We start from the raw sequence: 22,646 nt of genomic DNA, 5'->3' as shown, positions 1-22,646 counted from the left end.
ATATACCTTCCTCTGAAACATCTGGTGCTGGCCACTGTCAGACGATACCTACCTATGGCAGTTCCTGTGTTCCTATAATATACATCGTTTAGCCCACAGGGCAGCTAATCAACAATCTATATGAATTTAGTAATTTCTCAAAAATAGATTTTTTCCCCATCACTAGACCTTAACAGTTTTTAATGGGCTTAGAAGCTTAGCATTTGGTCATGTAAATTTTTCATGCATTGATCATGTTAATTTGATCCAGTTTAATTAGTGAAGTATTACAAATCCTACATCAAGATTCTGACACTCATGTGGAGTCCCTCAAAGTCATGAGGACTCCCCAGTGGCATAGGGCTCTGCATTAGCAGATCCTGAGGTTTGCTGCCTAAAGTCAGTGTTTAAAAAATTATAACCTTTTAAAAACAGAACTTCAACTTGTAAACAAAATAATGTTGGTCCTGATCTTGCAATCTGAGGCTACGTCCTCACTACAGGGGGAGAGGGGTCGATTTAAGATACGCAAATTCGACGTATCGGAGCTGACTTACCCCGCTGTGAGGACGGCGGCAAATCGACCTCCGCGGCTCCCCCGTTGACGGCGCTTACTCCTACCTCCGCTGGTGGAGTACAAGCATCGATTGTCGCCTCCCGACGAGACGCGATAATTCGATCCCCGAGAGATCGATTTCTACCCGCCGATTCAGGCGGGTAGTGTAGACCTGCCCTGATAAATACAAGTAGAGATTGACATTTACCACAGAGTCCTATTGGAGTCAGTGGGACTGTGCTTGAACGTGGGGCTCTGACTACGCAAATCAGATTCCAGAGTTAGGACGTTGGCCACTTAAATGTTTTCCAGGATACCCAAAGTGTTCCAGTCCACATTATTGATGAATAACCTGTGTTATTTAACCTCACAGACAAACTACAGCAATTCTACTTTTTGTTAATAGTCCCAGAAGGCTGAAGCTTTGTTTTCATAAAGCTAATCTCAGTCTGAAGTGAAATCTTAATAAAACTGGTTTATACTGTTAATGCTGGCTCAAACGCAAGCTTAAATGTAACAGCATAGGCAGGGCCACTAATTTTAATTACTTCAGAAGCGACAACTTTGGGTAGTGAGCACTTCATAATACATAAAAGCCCCAGAGAAACAATAATAGCACATCTTCTGTTGACTGGATTCTGAGATTTTTTTGGTCCCATTGTGCGGAATATATTAGAGGCATTTGTAGCATTGTATTTTGTATGAAACTAGAATGCTGAACAAGTGTTGTGCTGAGTAAAATTCTAAGACAAGTCTGAGTAGAAAACCAAAGACTAACTTTTCATTCAAGAGATCTTATCTATGAAATTCACTTAATTTTTTTCTTAGTCCTTCTTGGATTCTGACCCATCAGTTCAATTAAAGCTTGAACAAAAAGAAAATACGATTCAGAACTTTCTTTGGCATAGTCTTGTTGTTTGGGTTTGTGTACACAACAACTCTTCTCGACTAGATGAAGTGCTTCAACATCTTCTGTTCTATAAGGAAGAGCTCCACCAGAAAAACTGGTAAGGATAACTCTATAAATATAAGATAGTTCTTATGGAACCAATCTTTGTGCTTAAATGTTAATCACACCTAAATTGCCTATGAAAAAGATTTATAATCTCAGTGCCAAAAGCAGAAGCAATTTATGTACTTTGCATTACTTCATTTTATCAATAAATTGTTCCTACCTTTTTCGCTAGAAGCACATACAGATATTGTATTAGTTTGTCTTTATTAAATTAGTTATTGATAGGAACTTCATTCCAGCATTTTAAGTTGCCTTAATTTTCCAAGTAGTTAAACAGCTGAAATGAAGTGTGCTATCCTTCAGGGAAATATATCAAGCTTCGATTTTTGGGTTTTTTGTTTTTTTATTTTTTTATTCCTTACTTGTGAAGTGTGACCAAAACTAATTTTGAATGATTAAAATTAATTTTGCGTGGGAATGATTTCCTGAATGATTCTGTTAATTTAAGCATCAACAGGCAAAGTCAAGCTTTAAATCTGGGCTGTGTTTAGCAGAACTACAGTATTAAATGAACAGGAGTACTTGTGGCACCTTAGAGACTAACAAATTTATTAGAGCATAAGCTTTCGTGGACTACAGCCCACTTCTTCGGATGTATTAAATGAGTGTGTTGTTTTATTTTTATTTTTTAAGAAAATTTTTGAAAAAAAGAAGCATCTGCAAAAGTGATGCAAGGTATATGCTCATTCATAACCAAAAAAATCTAGTCTAAAACATAATAGGAGATTGCTCTGGGAACCAGATGTAAACTTCCCTAGAGATTAGGGATGTTCTGTCCCAGGGTATTGGTTTAGCTGCATAAACTCCAGTGAAATGGGACAGTGAATATAACAGACTCTCAACAAGCATGATTTTTCCCTTTGTTTTGTTCATGAGCCTTAGTACATAACTATAATGGAAGAAGCAGAAGAAAGGGTTACCTAAACATAGAGTCTGTCATAGAGTCTGACAGAGGAAGGCTAACTCAGGCTGTAACCCAGCCTCCTGACAACAGGATGTGAAGCTCTGCGTCCTCAGAGCAAGGTGGGGACTGCAGGGGGCCCCTTGTCCTCCTCTTCTCCTTCCGCCAGCTTACAAGTTAGCAATTTTTATAGTTTCTCTCATTCTCTCCAAGTGCTTGATTGGATCGTCAGTTTCCAGACTACATTACTCCATTATAGAAAGGAACCAAACAGCAAGTGGGTGGGTTTGCCGATATAGGGTTTGGGCTTGAGCCTATCTCTACACAATAGTCAGACGCTGTATATAATGTAATTATGCTGCTGAGCAAATGGTCACACAATTTACCTTTTCACCAACATGACACACAAATCTCTGCACAATATAAGACCACAAAAATTATCCTGCCACTTCTAGCGCCTCATCTTGCCCACCCATCCTTTGTCATTAATTTCCATAGCTGTGTTACTTTGTTTGTCAGTGGCTTTGTACACTGTTGTCCTTAAAAGGACAGAGTGGGAAGAAGAGAGAAAAATCTGTCCAATACAGAGGGCAGCACTAAGACTGAAAAAGGCCTTCACAGTTACCCTTTTCTCAGATGTAGTTGGAAGTAAGAACTGAAGGTGCCAACCAGAGCACCTAAGCCACAGAGGAAGGCAGCTGACAGGCAGCTCTTTATCGTATAGAAGTGGAGCTGAAGATACCTAAATGGCAGCCACTTCTTCTTGCAAGCCTCCTCCATCTTCCTCAAGACAGTTCTTCAGAGTCTCCCTGTTCTTGGGGACCACTAAGCCCTGCAGGAATGGGACTTCTTTTCTGCAATGCAAGGCAATGACATTCATTTTTATTTTTATTTGGGATGACTTTTTTTTTTTTAAGTATTTCAGTAAAACCACAGATTACCAAATGATTTAGTAATCAGTTAAAATCTCCTTATTTCTAGCTGGTCACCAGATTCAGTGCAACTCTGCCGTATAGATCACGTGGCCTGACTGCACAACTTCAGTCCAATATGCTACTTAGTAGAAAGACCCTTGATAAGGGGTACTGATAACACTGGGAAGACTCAGAGAAAAGTTGGGCTAGATCTTTGGCCCAGCCCAAGTCCCTTTTGTGTTGCTCCAGCTATCATGGGCCAACAAAACAGTCCTCAGAAACTGTTCCTGCCAGTGTAGGTTAGATGGAGCTCTGTGTTGCTCTAACCTTCATGAAGACCGAACCAGCCCCTGGCTGCCCCCAGGATTGCGTTATGGGGTGGAAAAGTGGTGTAAACACCTTTTATACCCTACCCACTCCAGTTGCACAGAGCTCTCTATGTTTAGAGCATCTTGTTTCTATGGACCTTTTTGGTTCTTTTTATTGCTAATCCTGGCAGATACAATGCAATATAATAGATTAACACAATGTAATACATGCCAGTGAAGTGCGTAAGAATCACCTAGAAACAGTAATTTCCAAAGATGTGTAGCATCAGCATAAAAGTATCAGTGTATAGCATTGAAGAACTACAAAGTACTTGTGTTATAAATTACTCCTTTTAAAGCCAATAATAAATACAGGCCAAATTCATAGTTTCTAAAATTGAATCTATTAGCCATTTAATCAGTCTCTGTACATAACCTCTGACGGGTGAATTTCACCCTTAAGAGACTTCAGTGCCATTTTTTTCTGTTATTTATTATTTGTTTATGATAGTGCCCTATACATGTGAGGGCTAGGCACTGTCTAGATTTTCAAGGAAGAGGAGTCCATACTCTGAGACTCATGGTCTAGGGACAGATTAGGGTTATAGATTCCAAGGCTGGAAAGGACCATCGTGATCATCTAGTCTGACCTCCTGTATAACACAGGCCATAGAACTTCCCCAAAATAATTCCTAGAGCATATTTTTTAGAAAAGCATCCAATCTTGATTTTAAAATTGTGAGTGAAGGAGAATCCACTATTACCAGTGGTCAGTTGTTCCAGTGATAATTACACCTTATTTCTAATCTGAATTTGTCTACTTTCAACTTTTTTAATATTAGTCAGCCAGTTCCACTAGCGGTAGCAATAAAATAGAATGAGTTTTCGTTGAACAAGTGAAAAAAATTGCTTCACAAATATAACGATTTCACTCTCTGCTTTTGGCTGTTTTTTTTCATTTTTGGTTTTATTATCTTTTAGTAAGCACTAGTTCCTTAAGGAGAGTGGTTGAGCCTGAGTTGTTGCTTTTTTGTCTGTGAAGTACAATAGCTTAAATTCACTTTACCACAGCAGTAGCTGTAAAGTTTGTGTTAAATGTGAGTGTTACTCTAACCTCAACAGCTCTCCAGTGTTATTTACTGTTCAAAGATTTTGGTCTTAAATCTTTAAGAATTACTGTAAATTAATTCTGCTCTGCAAACACTTAAAATTCTGAAACAATCCAAGGAGCAAGGATTCTCAATCACTTTCAAAGTGAAGACCGCTTCTTAAGAAAGTGATCATGTTGTTGAGTACATTCCTTCCCAGTCATGATCCTGTATCATCTCTACAGCATCTACAGGACTTGGTGAATTTGTACATGTATTTAATAGTTTTAAGATAAAATATGTTTCTTTTTCCAAAGCATGTCTCTAATCTCTAATGTCTCTGCACACTGCCTCTGCCCAGAGCGCTGGCTTCGCAGCTCCCATTGGCCAGGAACTGCAGTCAATGGGAGCTGTGGGGGCAGTGCCTGCAGGTGGAGGCAGCGCACAGAGCTGCCTGGCCCACCTGCCTAGGAGCTGAGCAAGGGGGATGTTGCCGCTTCCGGGGAGCCCCCCAGGTAAGCACCGCCCAGAGTCTGCCTCACCCCATCCGGTGCCGCAGACCCCTGCCCCCTCCCACACCCAAACACTGCTGCTGCTGGGCCGGGGGGAGGCGGGGGCACGGTGGCCCGAGTCTGTTGCAGCAGCGGCCAGTGCAACTGGCACAATGGCTGCCTGAGCTGCTCCTGAGCCAGGTGCACCGGCCGCTGCAGAAGTCACAGAATCCGTGACTTCCATGACCTCTGTGACAAATTCTCAGGCTTGATGAGGGGTCTAAAATGATTGTTACCACTCAAGAAAGAGATCTTTGAGTCGCTGTGGATAATTCTCTGAAAACATCCACTCAATATGCAGCAGCAGTCAAAAAAGCTAACAATGTTGGAAATCATTAATAAAGGGATAGATAATAAGACAGAAAATATCCTATTGCCTCTATATAAATCCATAGTATGCCCACACCTTGAATACTGTGTGCAGGTCTGGTTGTCCATCTCAAAAGAGATACATTAGAATTGGAAAATGTACCGAAAAGGGCAACAAAAATTATTAGGCGAATGGAACAGCTTCCATATGAAGAGAGATTAATAGGATTGGGACTTTTCAGCTTGAAATTGAGACAACTCGGGGAGGATATGATAGAAGTCTATAAAATCGTGACAGCTGTAGAGAAAGTAAATAAGGAAGTGTTGTTTACTCCTTCTCATAACACAAGAACTAGGGGTCAGCAAATGAAATTAATAGGCAGCAGATTTAAAACAAACAAAAGGAAGTATTTCTTCATGCAATGCACAACCTGTGGAACTCTTTACCAGAGGATGTTGTGAAGGCCAAGACTATAACAGCGTTCAAAAAATAATTTGATAACTTAATGGAGGATAAGTTCATCAATGGCTATTAGCCAGGATGGGCAGGGATGCAAAACCATGCTCGGAAGTGTCTCTAGCCTCTGTTTGCCAGAAGCTGGGAATGGGTGACGGGATGGATCACTTGATGATTACCTGTTCTGGTCATTCCCTCTGAAGTACCTGGCCTTGGCCACTGTTGGAAGACAGGATACTGGGCTAGATGGAACATTGATCCCAGTATGGCCATTCTTATGCTCTTAAATTGAGAGGATAGCATTCTCTAGGGGTATCCCAGGATCCTTTGCTTCATCTCTGAGCGGCATGCATCCTGTTATTGTTTTTGCTGTGAATTATGGGAAGCTACATGGGTTTACATTTTAAAAAATCCCATAAATCCACTGTCTCCACCCCATGCTTCTTGTTTGTACTGCTTCACACCATTTTCGAATTGCTGTGGGCCAGCATGATCCCAACAATGTTCTGTGCTACTATGGTGACAACCGTGACTATGCCCAGGCTGCTTGGGCTGTATTACAGGACTCGGGGTTGGACAGATTCAGCACTGGACTTTGCCTGTTGCACCACTGAGCAGATGATGCTGAAGCAGGAAAATATTCTATGGCAGCAGCAGCTCCTCCAGCAGCAGGAAGATACTCTGCAGCAGTGGCAGTAGGCTGAGGCAGAAGACCAGAAGACAGAAGACTGTATACAGCATACAGTGCCATTTATGGTCATGGGAAATTAGGTTGGAATGGTGGGAGAGGATCGGTCTGCAGGACTGGGACGAGCAGTAGTAGCAAGAGAATTTCAGGATAGGGAAGACTACCTTCGAGAGTTGTGCAGAACTGTTCCTGGAGCTTCAGTGGCAGCATACCAACATGCAGTGCCCCATACTCATGGAGAAATGGGTCACCATTGGCATCTGGGAAGCTGGCCATTCCAGAATGTTATTGGTCTGCATCCAACCAGTTGAGCATGAGGAGACCAACTGTTGAGGCCATTCTCATGCAGGTCTGCTATGCCATTGGTGAAGTGCTGTGTAATCAGGTCATGAAGCTGTGTAATGCTCAGAAGATTGATGGCTTTGCATGCATGGGGTCCCAAACTGTATAGGTGCTCCCTCCATCCCCTGCCAGAGCACAGAATTTATAAACAGATGTATTTCTCCATGGTGCTTCAAAGACTGGTGGACCACTGCAACAGGTTTACAGGCATAAATGCAGAGTGATCTGGGATGATCCATGATGCTAGGATCTTTTGGAACTCAGTAGTATTTAAATTAATGGAGAGAGGCTCCCAGGACCACTCTGAACATTGATGATGTGGAAGTTGGTTTGGTTATTCTGGGAGACCTGGCTTATCCCTGATGCTCTGGCTAATGAAGCTATATAGAGGCTGCTTGGACAGAAGGAAAGAATATTTTAACTATTGTCTCAGTAGTTGCAGAATGGTAGTCAAGTGTGCATTTGGCTGTTAAAAGGCAGATGGGACTGTTTATGGAATAGGTTTGAAGCAGCAGAATTTTTTTCCCCAACCATTGTAACTGCAGGTTGTGTTTTGCACAATATTTGTGAGAGTAAAGAGGAAAGCCTGAAGAGTAGGTAAGAGGCTGAAGAACAGAGACTTGCTCGGAGGTTTGAGCAGCCAGCAAGGTATCCCAAAGAACATAAACAGCTGGGGGAATGCTGGAAGAGATGCCTGTTCGTGTTTTGAGTCCCCTGGCTGAACATGTTAGCCCATGGAGATGGTACTGGGATGCAGACATCGCAAGCACTGGAGTATTTAGTGTTCCTTATGTGCTTTTGTAGAAACCATGCATTATTTCATTGTTAGTTAAATGATTTTCTGTGTAACTGCAATGATGACTCATAATGGATGGTCGGTGAAGAGTTTTTATTACAAAACAATAAAAAAATCAATAATAAAGTTTTAATGAAACCAATGGAAAAGTAATATCTTTGTAGTTGGAAATATATTTAACTAACCAATCTATAAAATAACCAGCTATACACAATCCTTTAATGAAAGCAATAGTAAGAACATTTCAAATACATCAAATGGGGGGGGAGGGGCATAAAGTTACAGGCGAGCAAACACTGGGCCTTCGGAACTTCTTGTCTGCATGGGTTCTGGGTTAAGTGCCGCAGCTCAAAATTATCAGTGGTATTGCAGGGCTTGCTGCGGGGATGCAGTGGTTAGGGGTTGCTGCTGGTCCCAGTAGCCAGCATTGTCCAGGGGTTGAAGGACATGGCTGGATTCCAAATTATGGGACTGCAGGGCCTGCTGGCCTAGCTGCAGCATGTTTTGCAGGAAGACGCCTGGCTCAGGATCATATCCATCAGCTGCATCTGCATCTCTGTCTTTTTCCATGCTCTCCTTTGCCATGGTGATGCTGTTGTAAGCCACAACCACTCTTTCCCTGGGCATTGAGACACTGTCCTTGGCCATTGTCATGATCTCCTGGGAGAGGTGCATTTCTTTCTCCCACTGGGTCCTCACCTATTGGCTCTGCCTCTCAGTCAGCCTGGTTTTCCTGTGTGACTCAGCCATGAGTTCTGCAAACATGTTGTGAGTCTTCCTTTTTCTCCATGTCAGGCTGGCCAGTCTGTCAGCAGTAGATAGAGGCCCTGTTCCTGATGGTTTGGCTGTTGCAGGTGCTGTCACTATGGGAGTAGGGGAAAAATAACCCAGTCACTTGTTCATATCCCAGGCAAGTCATGAGAGCTTTTTTAAAAAGTAGGTATACGTGATTTTACCCCCTGAGACTCTTCCCATTCTTTGGCAGAAACTCATAGATAAGTGGCCTGCATGTACAGAGGGTGCCTGGTTCATTTGGATTTCTGTATATTGTATCTGCTTTCACGCTGGTAGGGATGGGGTGGTCAGAGCTATGTTTCCAAGTTGCTTTTGCAGTTTTGTTTGAGTGCTGGAGACCCTCCTGTGGTGTTGGAGGTATAAAAGGAGATTGGGGAGGGGGTGTTGTTGGGGGCGAGCTAGATAGTAATCCCTTCTACATCCCCTGTAGGCTATCCTCCTGACTTGCAATGATGTTAGGCTGAGGCAGGTGACAAGGAGGTTGAGAATGGCCTTTTTCAAAAAGGCAAAGGGTGGACCAGTGAGAGAGGCTGTAAAGCTATTCACCAGGATAGTTCCCTAGAAGTGCTGCAGGATTGGAAGGGGCTTGCAAGCTATATCGGGACCATGGGCATGCAACTATTCTCTATAATATGGGAAACAAAACCGAGGCATTTCACAGTCTTAATTTCTGCTGCATCTCCCTGGTAGACAGAGAAAAGAAGAGAGGGTTCTGGCATGATTTTATAGGGTATTTGTACCTCAGCGGGGAGCAGTATTGTTTGTGCCTTGACCAGGCATCCAATGTTCATTTGTGTCTACTGTAAACGACAAGAACTAAGCAAATTTCTCTTCCTGTAAGCAGGGTCTCAATACACTGTTGAATTCTGCACTAATGAATGCTTTCATTATTTGAATCTGCCGCAAGAGGGTGGGTGGAGAGGGGGAGGAATTCATACTGTGACTGTACTCTGCTGGCAAGTGCCATTTTGAAACAGCAAAAGACAGGGAATGGAGGCTCTTAGCTCACAGCTGCCAACAATAATATTAAAATGGTGAAGATAGGTACTTACATGCCAAAGTTCCCTTCCGAGGAATCTGACTCTTTTGGTCCCGGCCTCAGCCAATGCAGGAAAGGAATCAGAGTCCATTGCAGCAGGGCAGGACTGGGTTTAGTTTTCCAGCTGGCTGTTGTCAGGGTGCTGAGTAGGCAGGCTACTCATCTGGTCTTAAACTGGACAGTCCTGCTTTCCTAGGGTTTCTAGTACTCATCCAGTACTGAGACAAAACCAGATGTGGTTTAATCTGATATTGGACAGGGGATGCCATTTTGAAGAACATACAAGGTCACTTCCACCCACTCAGCCCATATCCCAAATGTCACCCACTCATGGCAGGTAATAGCCTTGACTGATGGGTAATAGCACAGAAGCTGGCCAAGGAGAACATTCAAGGTCACCAAAGAAGGTATCTGGGACAATGGGGTCTTTCGAACACTGGGTGGAGAAAGAACACTGACCAACGAAAATAGGGAGGGAGTGGTGCTTTGCAGGAGCCCTGGCCAATGAGTGTGAGGCAGGGTAGAACTCTGGGGTATGTCCAATAGTGTGTTTTGGGGTCTGTACCCAGTGACAGCAGTGGCCAGTAGATGACGGGTGTGCGGTGGCTACATAGCAAGCAGCTTGGCTTACAGTACCGGGAGCTGTTGGCTAGAGGTGGCGAGAGACTCGGATCAGGGATATGGAGGAATACACTCTTAAAAATGGTGTCACCTGTGCAGCATGACCTTGCACACACCATATGTGTAAGGTCAGACACAAGGGAGGTGAGGTCACATCAGTGAGGGTGGAACATAGTGTCTCTGGAAGTACCAGAACATCCAGTATTCCAGGAATGAGTGAGTGACCACCCTAGTCGTGAGTCCCAAAAAGATCCTATCTCTCGGTGGGGCAGCTTTTCTCCAGCATCTTTTCAGTCATCCCCCGATGGGTCGAACCGGTCAGCCTCATTGGGGTGAGGGGAAAGTGCGGGCAGCAAGCTCCTAATAATGCCTGGGATGGGTCGTACTGTAATTGTGTAAAATCCTGTCCAGTGCATCAAAAAAAATCTTCCTTTGGGTTCTCTTTTTATCTCATTTCAATGCACTTTCTCCTGAGCTGCTTGTTCTTTATTCGAAACTGGTCAGCAACCTGGTCATGACCCCTTGCAGACATATGCTTTGCACTGTCCACAGAATGGTTCTTTAGTCCTGTGGCTGGCCACAAGAGCTTCCTGAACCAATGCTTCTCCTAGATAACAATGAGATCCGGGGTCTCAGCATGGCTCCCCACAGCTGCAGGTGGCATGTTGTGGGCCTTCTGGACTGCAATCCCAGTTGTATTGCCAGAAAGATACGCTTGGATCCAGGAGCAAATGGGCAAAATCTGGCTCTGTGCCATGTTTTAAAGGGGGAAAGGGCATCCTGGGAACTTGATCAGTGCAGTAAGAAGACAGGTCACTAACGGTCAACCTGCAAAGCCGTTGGAAGCATGCAAAAAGTGGTACACAACAACTGCATGCACATGAACAAAAGACTGAACTAATACAATTAGAATCAAACCTAGTCCACTTTGCAAGAGTTCCCAATAAATGCAGAGGTCGTGCACAGTGATGAGTTGTGTCATTTGTATACGTGTGTTCTCAAACTGGATTAACTCATTTGATCTGGTGTAAATCCCCTATGTAGACCAAGATGTGGACAGTAATTGATCCTGGAATAATTTTAAATTTCTTCTTAAAATCAGTGTCTCTGCTAATACTTTTAAATCCCTTTTTCTTTCCACATATGGAATAGAAACTTCTGGCCTCTTTCTTTGTAAGGTTTCAGAGTAGCAGCCGTGTTAGTCTGTATCCGCAAAAAGAACAGGAGTACTTGTGGCACCTTAGAGACTAACAAATTTATTTGAGCATAAGCTTTCGTGGGCTACAGCCCACTTCTTCAGATGCATAGAATGGAACATATATTGAGGAGATATATATACACATACAGAGAGCATGAAAAGGTGGGAGTTGTCTTACCGACTCTGAGAGGCCAATTAAGTAAGAGAAAACTTATATATCAAGTGTAAACTCAACTATGGCTCACTTTCCCCCTATTTTACCCCTATCCTGCCAGGAATAAATCCTCTCCCTCCTTGGTATTTATACTTTTCAAACATTTGTAGCCTCTTAATATATTCTCCCCCCACCCCCACACACACACCTCTTTAGCTGTTGCTCAGCCAATCTGTACTGTACTTACATATTTAGGTCTTTTAATCTCTCTCAAAAGTCAATTCCTCAGGGCCCCGATCATTTGTGATTATTTTCTGAAATCCCTCCAGTTTTTCATATCTTTGATAGTGAGTGAGGTGTCCAGAACTGAAGGCAATATTCCATGTGCACTCATATCAGAAACACGTAGACAGGATCTATATAATCTCTGCTCCATAATGTGATGTGACTGTGTATGCACCTCACGTTTTAAATAGCTTTTTTTTTGCTACCATGTTGCATTGCAAACTCATGTTTAATTTGTTATTCACTATCACATTTTGGAAAAGAATAATGCTGAAAGTGACCAAGTTTCTGCCTTGCATTAAATATCTGTGTTTCAGATTATTCTCCCCTCAATATATTTGCTTGAATTTTACAAGGTGAATCATTTGGTTATTTTTCTGACCAAGTTACTAACCTCTCTGCATGCCTTTGTATTTGTGTCCTTACTGATCTTTACTCCTTCTTTTAGATCACTTAATGAAGATACTGAACAAAACTTGATATAAATATTGATTTTTCTGCAGCTCAGCATCTCCCACAATTCTGAAACATATGGACTGTTCCTCTTTCTGCAGCTTTGGGAGGCAGTTCAAAGCTGTAGTACAGCCCATGCTAGCCAGCCACATTCCCTTCTCTGGCCTGCTGCCAGATCTTCTGCCTCCATAGCAGCAAACTGGCAGTTCAGTTCTCTTTGCCAGCTTATTACTTTATCCATATTTTCAGACAGTAGTCAGCAGCCTTTCTCCTCCATCTCCTGGACTGGATATGGAGCAGTCAGGTGGTCTCAGCCAGCCCAGCACTGCAGCCCCTCACCGTCAGACCCTTTTGCTCCTTTTCAGGCATAGCAGAGCTGTCTCACAAGCACCGAGTTAAAACCAAGTGGTGGTGTATCTGTAAGGAAGCTATTGTAAACTCTTCAGAGGGCAAATTGTGCCCTGCCTGTTCTCAGCCAACAGACTCTGGTACTGCTAGGGCACAGGAATGTTGGGTCCACACCTTTGCCCCAAGAAGCTGTGATTCCAAACAGAAAAGTCTGATTTGGAGACGCAGACCAACCAGAGTGAGAACTCGGAGACGCCAATGACAAGGAGGACTTCATCTGACCCAGGACAGAACAAGACCTAAAAGATCCCCCCCTCCCAAATGGGTCATAAATTCATTAAGGAGAGAAATGACACTCACACTCAGCTCCTCTTCTTCCCAAATTGAATCAGGGAACTCTGGCAATGAAACCCTATTCCCCAGGCAGGGGGAGTGCAACTCTGATGGGGAGGACAGTGAGAGAGAGAGATATCCAGAGGGCTGAAGGCACTGTATAAAACAAACTGCAAAAGACCATGCCCTAGAAACAGCTGGGTGGCAACAACTGAAAAGTTGGCCAAAAAAGGCTAAAAAATTCAAAAAGAGCAAAAAAGGGAAATAAAAGGTATATAAAAAGATAGCATATAGCAGGTATTCATCCTCTGCCTCAAACACCTCCTCTTTTACTGAGGAAGGGGACCTCTCAGATTGAGGCTCTGAGCAGAACATGGGGGGGGGAGGGGAAGGTAAAAAGGTTTTGGCCTTCTGAAGCATTTGAAACCATGTGCAAAAAGGTCACATCCACAATCCAGATCCAACCAGAAGATAGGTATCCCTTTAGGCTTGTCTTCTAACTCCTCTTCGGAGACAGCAATCCCACTGCATTCATACTTCAAGGATGTGATCAGAGACGAATGGGAAACCCCTAATAAGGGCAAACACATAAGCAGGTATACACTTAGGTATTACAAAATGCATGAGCCAAAAAAAAATGCCATTAGATATACCAAACATTGGTTCTGCAGTGGCATCTCAGGTAAAATATATAGTAACACCATATGAAGGGGACTGGGGATTTCTTTCCCAAAGATCCAACTGATAGAAAGGTGAAAAACATCCTAAAGAAGGAACTTTGAGTCTTCATTGACCACCCTTGGAGCATCTCTGGCAGCTACATGCTTTGCAAGAGCCACTGTGTCCTGGCTGGATGTCCTTAGTGCTATGAAAGAGACCATCCTGACTTCCAGTCTACTCTTATGAAAATTTCCCTAGCAACAGCTTTTGTGGATGCGTCAATGGATGCAATGAGATTTTCAGCCAGGGACATGGCATCCAGCTCAGCAACTAGATGCCACATCTGGCTCCACAGCTGGAAGATTGACATTCACTCCAAAAAGTCCTGTGCTTATCTAAATTCACAGGCTCTCTTTTCTCTGGGGAAGAACTAGACAAAATAGTGGCATAAAGCTCTGCCAAACCAAAACAATTCCTCCTCTCAGTGATCTAAAGAGGAACTACAAACCTAGCAACAAAGATTGTCAATCCTCCCAAATAAAGATACCAGAGGAAAGGCAGCAGATATATATGGGGAAAACCCTGGAATGGGATTGGGTGGCAAATCCAGAGGTGGTCCACTGCCTCTAAGAGCCCAGTACGACAGCAAACAAACATATCTCCACCCAAACCTGAATCTGCAAGGCAGAATTCTCCACTTCTCAGAATAATGGTTTTGATTGACCACAGAAGTGGGTGAGAGAGGTGGCATGTTGCAGATACTCCTCGAACTAAAGCCCTGCCCTATCCCTTCTTTATCCAGCCCCCCATCTCAAAACAACAGTTCACTACTCGTACCCATCACTCCAATTTGGTTTTTCATCAGCCCCTAGGGTCTTCACCAAGATGCCTGTGGTAATAATAGCCATACCTTAGGTCTCAGGGCACTCATCTGTTCCCTTTCTAGATGACATCTTCCTTAGAGCTCCCACCCAAGCAGTGCCACAGTCTGGATGCTGAATCTGCTTCAAGCATATGGATTTATGATAAACACCAAGAAGAGTTCCTTGATTCCCTCCACAAAGATAGTTTACATGGGAGTGGAAATAGAAACTTATGCTCAAAGGTCTACAAATCACTGGACAAATACCATGAGATCCAGTACCTGATATCCATGTTGCTAAATTATGCAAGGCCGACCATAAAGTCTACAGCTACTGGGCCTCGTGGTTTCATGTTCAGAAATCAATTCATGAACAAGGTCCCATATTACGTGCTTCAGGGCTTTTCTCCTGAAAGTATGGAACTGTTCACCTGGAAGCATGTAAGATGAGATACTGGATCCAAGCCAGGTGCTGAACTCTGTAGTATGATGGACAATCCCACAGAATGTCTGCAAGGGACTTCCCACATGTCTTCCAGATCCGCATATACTCACAACTGATGCCAGCCTGCTGGGATGGTGAGTGCATCTGAGGAACAGGACAGTGTAAGGCACCTGGAATCCCAGAGAAAGGAACAAGAACATCAACCTATTGGAGTGCAGAGCTGTCAAGCTAACTCTACAGAAGTTCCAGAACTACCTAAAGAGGAAACGTTCTCATCCAGCTGAAAAAAAAAACGACCACTGTGGTGTGTATCAACAATAAAGGGGAAACCAGGAGTGTAACTCTGCATGCAAAATTGATGGAGGTAGTGGAATGGGCAGAGAGGACTCGTCTTTCCATAAAAGCAATACACATAAAGGACAGCAGAACTAAAAGGCAGTCCAGCTCAGCAGATGCAGTCAACAGCTCAGAATGGTGCCTGAATCAGAATTTTTTCTCTCTGATTTTGCAGTATTTCAGCAGGGAAGCAGATCCCAACTCCCTGGGGATGGATGCTCTTTTGCACAGATGGCCACAAGACCTGCTATTCACATCCCCACCTTTTCACTTCTAGGAAAGGTGATCCAGAAGATAAAGCAAGAAGCAGCAAAGGTGATAATGCTAGCTCTGCACTGGCCAAGGAGGCCAAAGTTCTCCGATCTGATAGAACTGAAGTTAGAACCACCATTGCAGCTACCAGTGAGACCAGACATCCTTTACCAAAGTTCAATCCTTCATCAAGACCCAGACCATCTACAACTGACAGCCTGGGTTTTGAGAGGGAAGTGTTAGCAGCACTTCCAAAGTGCTTGGAACTCTATTCTTCTCCTCCAGGCAAGCTTCAACACCAAAGCCATCTGGACTAGGTTTAGCTTGTGGTGTTGAACACAACAAAAATCCCAAGGATCCTGGTATCCCAGTTATCCTGGGCTTTCTTCAGGAAGCTGATGAAAAAGGACTTTAGCCCAACACAACAGTGCACCAGGTATCAGTTATAAGTAACGACCTATTCTCAGGATCCTCTGATTCCTTGACAGAGAGCCCTCAATTATCTTGATTTCTCTGAGTAGTGAGACTGGCTAAACTTGCAGTTAGATAACAATGCACCCTTTTGAGCCACTGAAATTAATATCTCTTCTACCTATCCATCAAAACCTGTTTTCTGGTAGCCATCACGTCTGCTAGATTAGTTTCTGAACTAGCAGCTTTATCCATGCAGGGTCCCCACTGTGTGTTCCATTATGACAAGGCCGTGTTAAGAACCCCAGAATCATTCTTATCTAAGGTGAATTTGTCATCCCATGCCTCAAAGGAAATCGTTCTCCTTTCATTCTGTCCAAAGCCATAGCATCCAACAGAAAAGATGTGGCACTCAGGTGTTCAAAGAGCACTAAAGATCTATACGAAGCACACCAAAATCGACAAGAAGATTGGGCTCCTTGTTTGCCTTCTTTCATTCAGAATATCAAGAACTCAAGATATTCAAGCTGTCACTAGCTAGATGGATCGAGCTATGCTTCATAGAGGCATACTAGATGTCAGGTACTCTTGTTCCACATGGAATCAAGGTACACTTCACAAGGTTTATGGCAATTTCTTGGGCAGAAAGAGCTTGTACTTTCCCTGCAGAGAGCTGCAGGGCAACAACATGGTGATCAGTTAACATCTTTATTAGGCATTTTAAAATGGACTTTCTGTTCTCCGTAGAAGCCTTCTTTGTCAGCAAGGCGCTGCAAGCAGTGGTCCTATAATAGCATTGCCATTTTGGGCAATTAACTCAGCGTGGGCTTGTGCCTTGCTAGAAACCTCCCTCCAATTTGATTCATTGTTAGTTAACATTACCCTTTGTTTACCTGTCAGCAAATTATGACAAATCATCATTTTTCTCCCTTCTAGTTAGCCAAATAACTCCTACGTCACTGGTAGGGCCAACATGTTGGCCCTAAGGGTTAGCAGAGGAGTGGACTAGATATCTCATAGAGCTTTGCTAACATTAATTTAAATTACTATGAAAACAGTTTATTTTTTCTATTAAACGAAGTGATATATATCATTATCTAATGCCTTATTCCCTACCATTTGAACAGAAACCTAGTACTTTTAAGATCTAGCAGTGAACTACTTGTTACCAGTACCAAAATGTTCAATCCATGAATGATGTCAAGGTGTAACAGAACTAAGAAATCATTAAAGCATAGAGCTAGTTCATCTGCCTTTACTGTGGATCCAGAAAGAAATGTGATAAGTTTGTGCTTTTCCAGGGCCTGGATATTGTCAGACCTTTACATTAAACTCACTAAATCTCCATAAATCTGTGGTACACTTTCACTTGCTCTCTAGACTTTGATGTTAACTGGCTCCAACAAATGCCTGCATTTATTGACACTAATTGATTCTAGCAAACCAGGACACTAATTGCTTCTGGCTAGCCAATATTTTAAAAATCCATTATTATTTTATTTTGTATTAAAGTTTTTTTTTTGTGTGTCTTGAAATATCTAGGTTGGATTCTGTATTAGGTTTGTTGGTCCTTGGAGAGGCTGCCAAATTAAACTTGTCCTGCTTGAAGGTTTTAATGGATCTAGTGAGAGATTTTATTTCAAGCTCTGTGTCTCTTCAAAAGCAGGTAACAGCAGTACTAATTTAGATGTAGCAAGAAAATGTGTTTGTTGCAAACACTAAATTGGATAGAAACAAAGCATTTATTTGTTTTACTATTTAAAACTGAAGGTCATGCTATTCTTAGTACAGTATTTTGAGATGGGGATAGAATGAGCAGACCAGTTATTTCAATAGTATAAACATCTGGAAGCGTAACTCTCCTATTCTTTAACCACTATGCATGTCTGGTGAATAATTATTTCCTCTGCTATACTACGCACTCACTTCTGGGGCATTAATGTGACTAAATATGACATTAGATTATAGTATACAACTTTACTCCTATTGCATAGTATACAGTTCTTTTGTTAGAACTTGGATTTTGTCACAGACTCTCTAGGTATTTGATGGAAGTTTTATATTTCTACTAACAGAAAGACAACTGCATGAAAAACCTATCATCCTGGCACTGGGAAATAGGCTACATATACACCACTGTGCTCAGAGACATTTGTTTAAGTGGTATTACCTCAGATTTACAAAAGACAGCTTTTCTTGGATTCTGTGATTGTACAAAACCGCCTAAGCATCCAGAAGAATTAAGTGGAGCAAGTTTTTTTGACTTTTTGCACTACAGTCCTTCACATGATCCACATGACTGTAAGTACCAAATAAGAACCCCCACCCCCTCCCCCACACACATACTCCTGCCAATTTTACAAATATGGTAAGCACATGAAAAAAGTTCAGCTACAGAAAACTCAGTTTGATGCCCAGTCTTCACTTCCCTGAATATTTGGGGATAATTTGCTGCTTATTATTTGCCCTATGGTGTTCTACTTAATATAGGTAATATAAGAATCCAGGTGTATTAACTATATTGTATTTACATTGTAATTATTCTGAGTCATGTATTCTTAGATGAATAAGTGGTAGTTACAGGTATCAATGAACAAAAGCAAAGCACAACTGCACTGTAACGTCAATGTAACTACATGGTAAATTACAATATACAGTATACTATTCCCAGCTCTTCCAATGGCCTGCTGTATGACCTTAGGCAAGTCACTTAAACTTCCTTGCCTCAGTTTCCCTATCTGTAAAACAAAGGTAATAATACTGACCTCCATTTGTAAAGTGCTTTGAGATCGACTGATGAAAAGTGCTCCATATAAAAGAGCTAAGTATTATTATTCTTATCTGTGACCAAGAAATTAAATGAATAATGAATAAGAAACTAGAAACAGAAGCTCCTCTCTCTTTGTGTAAAATCTCAAAATCACCCATTACCAATTCTTTAACACCTTTAATTTATTTTACACTGAAAACATGGCATAGGGTGCAGAAAAGATTAATATATAGTAAAACCTCTCTCTTTCTACCAACATCAGTTTAATATATAATCTGGACATCTAAATATGTGGACACATGACTCATATGTGCACACAAGTGACTGCATGATTGCATTTGCAAATATCATGATTGCATACACAGTTATACCATAGTTACATACAAACTGGATAAAGATAGAAATGGCTGATCACCTAATTATCCTTGGAATGTGCAATTGCAGGATCAGTGTCTGCAAATGGAGGACTTGCACACACTGTCATGGAAGCACTGTTGCATATACATATTATGTGCACATATCTGGGCTAAATACTTGAGTTTTTAGCCTAGTACATATGGTAGATTGAAGTGATTACATACTTTTCAAGGAAATAAAGGACAGGTTAATAGAAAAATACAGGATAAAACTTGTTTTTACGGGACAGCACTTCACAATATTGTATTCATGGACCAAAAATCATATATTAGTATAATATTGTGTGACCCCTTTGCATTATTATTACTTTAAAACATGCTTTTTATCTTATCAGATGCTTCTTAGTAATTCTCCTGAATTTACAATAACTCAGATAGCATGTTACCATTAGAAGTTTTAACTACCCAGAGAACGCTATGTCCATGACAGATGCAATGAAATCTGAATGAGTATAAATATTTTAATTTATTTTCAACTCTAAAAATTAATCTCATTCATTCCTCCTACAACCACTTTTCTGTCACTACTGTACTACTCCATTTATACCTTATGCATAGTACACAGATATGCATTTATTGCAGGTAAATGATCATCTCCCTCTTTTTAACCCCCTTTCAAAGTTACTTGCTCACTGCTCAGATCAATCAAAAGGCTTTGTATGTCTCTTTTTGTATCTCCTCCTAGGAAAGGTAGTAGTCCTCTGACTCCTTTTGTCATGGCTTTCAGAATCCATTCTCCTTTTCTTTTTGTCAGATATGCTCAGGATAAAAATGCATTACACAAAAAGCCTATTATTAACCATAGTATTTCTCTAATAGTCCTATGCATCCTAAAGGATCTTCTCACATAGCAATGTCAGTGACATCTGTCATAAAAATAAAGCCAAATATATGTATTTTTCATTTTGGAGACATTCTAAAAAGCCTCACCACCTTTACTTATCAGGCTTAAAAAAAGTTATAAAAATTAACTTCTTAACAGCACATCTGACCTGGATACATAAGGGCTTGTCTATACTTACGTGCTGGTTCGGCGGCAGGCAATCAAACTTCTGGGTTCGATTTATTGCGTCTTGTATGGACGCGATAAATCGAACCCAGAAGTGCTCCCCGTCGACTCCGGTAATCCTGCTCGGCGCGAGGAGTACGCGGAGTCAACGGGGGAGCCTGCCTGCTGTGTCTGGACCGCGGTAAGTTTGAACTAAGGTACGTCGACTTCAGCTACGTTATTCACGTAGCTAAAGTTGCATACCTTAGTTCGAATTGGGGGGTTAGTGTAGACCAGGCCTTAAACTTCACTGTTTTTTTCCCCACTGATTTCCTTTTGAGACTATAAGAAATGCACTGAACTCAGGGGACTGAGGAAAGAGGGATACAAGAGAGATCTGTTACAAAATGCCTTTCTGGTATGTTGGGATGTATCATCACAACACACCAATCACTGCTGGTGCCAATAAGGAACTTCCATGTATGTTTCGTTCCACAGGGAAGCCCCAGAGCTGGGTGAGATTTGGAATTAGGAACCAGCCTGAATTCAGCAAAGACACAAGAGATCAAAAGATGGGGGGAGTCAGGTTCAAGGCTTGTATTGGAAAGGAGTGAGAAACTGGCCTGGCCTGGGGATACGAATGGTTTTGGATTCAATTTTGGGGGAAACTAGAGGTATAGATTTTTTTAAGGATATATTGGGGGAGGGGGGAAGAGAGAGGAAGGTTAAGTCAGTTGAACCAAGCAAATCATGTAAAGCACTCAGATACTACAGTGAAGGGCATGATAAGGAAGCCTAGGTAGATAGAAAAATAGATTTTAAAAGGTTCAGGAACAGTGTTGTGGTTTGAACCACTTCTTATTTGATAAGAACTAACTGACCATCTGTAGTGTTCACGTCCCATGAATAATTTAGACAAAAATGGGCATTGAAGGACAGTGAAGCCTGAGGACTAATTGACTGAACCCACTTACCTGGAAACAGGCAGATGGACTCTAAGCTAATAATTATGTGCTTAAGAAAAAGTACCATGGAATTGTTAATGAACATACGTCAGAATATGGGCTTTACGTCTCTTCCAAAAATAAATAAATAAATAGGACACTCACTATTGCACCCTACCAATAATCACAGTGTTAGGGCATTGTTTGAGAATTCCTTCGGGGCAAAGAGTGACATCTACTGAATGTCTTATAGCTTCTGGGTTTTTCCCTAGAGGTCTCCTATCAAACTAATGACCACCTTGGGCCCTGCTTAGCTAGTTAGACATGATGAGATGATATTCCAAGGCTCTCCATATAAACACAGTATATACACATACATCTGTAGATTTATTGCTTATGATGGGACTGAAATACTGGGCTTGTCAGAGTTCCCAACATAGGGCACAATGGCTGTCTTACCACTTTGTTGAAAAGCTGAGCCTTCAAATTTTTCCTGAGCTGGCATGGAGCAACATTATCTGGATTTGAACACCCTTTGGTAGCTCATAAAATAACTGAAGATGACAGGTCTCCCATCCATCATCACTGTCTCTTCAATCATAGCAACAATTGCATAGCTCTTGTGAAGTGGTTATTAAACTCTAGCTTTGAGAGCCTGTCCTCTGCATTTACACCAGGATTGCTACATAGAGACTCCTGAAGGCTAAAATCATGATCAAGGGAAGATATAAAAACCAGAGAAAAGTGTCACATTGATTTCTGAAAGTAAAAGAGTAGACCTTTTCGAAAGTTATACATTCCTACCTCTTTTTTATCCTCAAGAGAAACTATCACTGGGGAATGAGCATGCTAAAATCAAATCAAATCTTTTTTTTTCTTTTGGACACTATTAACTGAGAACATTGTGATTGGTTTTTTTCTTCTCTTGTTATAAAATGGGTTTGCACTTTTAGGAAATTAAGGTAGAATATAAAGATTTATCTTAAGTCAGTGTCAATCTTCAAAACATACTACTATGTTCCTTCACCACAAAAGACAGATCCTCAGGAAGAGATACCAATAGCAGAAATGAGAAGAAGGCAAGCCAAAAACACTGTCACCTTGTGGTAATACACATAACATAGCCCTAGAACAGTTATGTCTCCATGATACAGAAACTATTACTGCATATACAGTCTACTTGTATTTTAATATACACATTACATATACAGGACTATTGACCCACTTGATCTCCCCCTAGTTAAAATTTTCCAACTTGGTATGGCCAACTACACCTTCCAGGACCCTGCCAAAACCTCAAGCAATAGGACTATACACCTATTGAATCTAGTGGAGGTCATCCCAAGGGGAGATACATATAGTAATCTCAATAGATGTAGAAAGAAAACTCATTATAAATACCTATGGCAGTGATTCTCAACTTTTTTCATAC

The 22,646-nt window shown here is 41.8% G+C and overlaps 1 protein-coding gene across 1 annotated transcript in view; it reads left to right on the top strand.

The window, feature by feature from the left end:
* TMEM232 (transmembrane protein 232) overlaps positions 1-22,646 on the top strand; it is a 133,250-nt gene that overhangs the window by 43,407 nt on the left and 67,197 nt on the right. Inside the window, exons 8-10 of the mRNA XM_034774871.1 lie at positions 1,364-1,542; positions 17,639-17,762; positions 18,172-18,397. Of these exons, the coding sequence (XP_034630762.1) occupies positions 1,364-1,542; positions 17,639-17,762; positions 18,172-18,397 (529 nt within the window). The remainder of the gene's footprint in view (positions 1-1,363; positions 1,543-17,638; positions 17,763-18,171; positions 18,398-22,646) is intronic.

This window comes from Trachemys scripta, chromosome 6, assembly GCF_013100865.1.
Source record: "Trachemys scripta elegans isolate TJP31775 chromosome 6, CAS_Tse_1.0, whole genome shotgun sequence".
Lineage (NCBI taxonomy): Eukaryota > Metazoa > Chordata > Testudines > Emydidae > Trachemys > Trachemys scripta.
The sequence above is the reverse complement of the archived record's forward strand: the minus strand, read 5'-3'. Positions and strand labels throughout refer to the sequence as shown.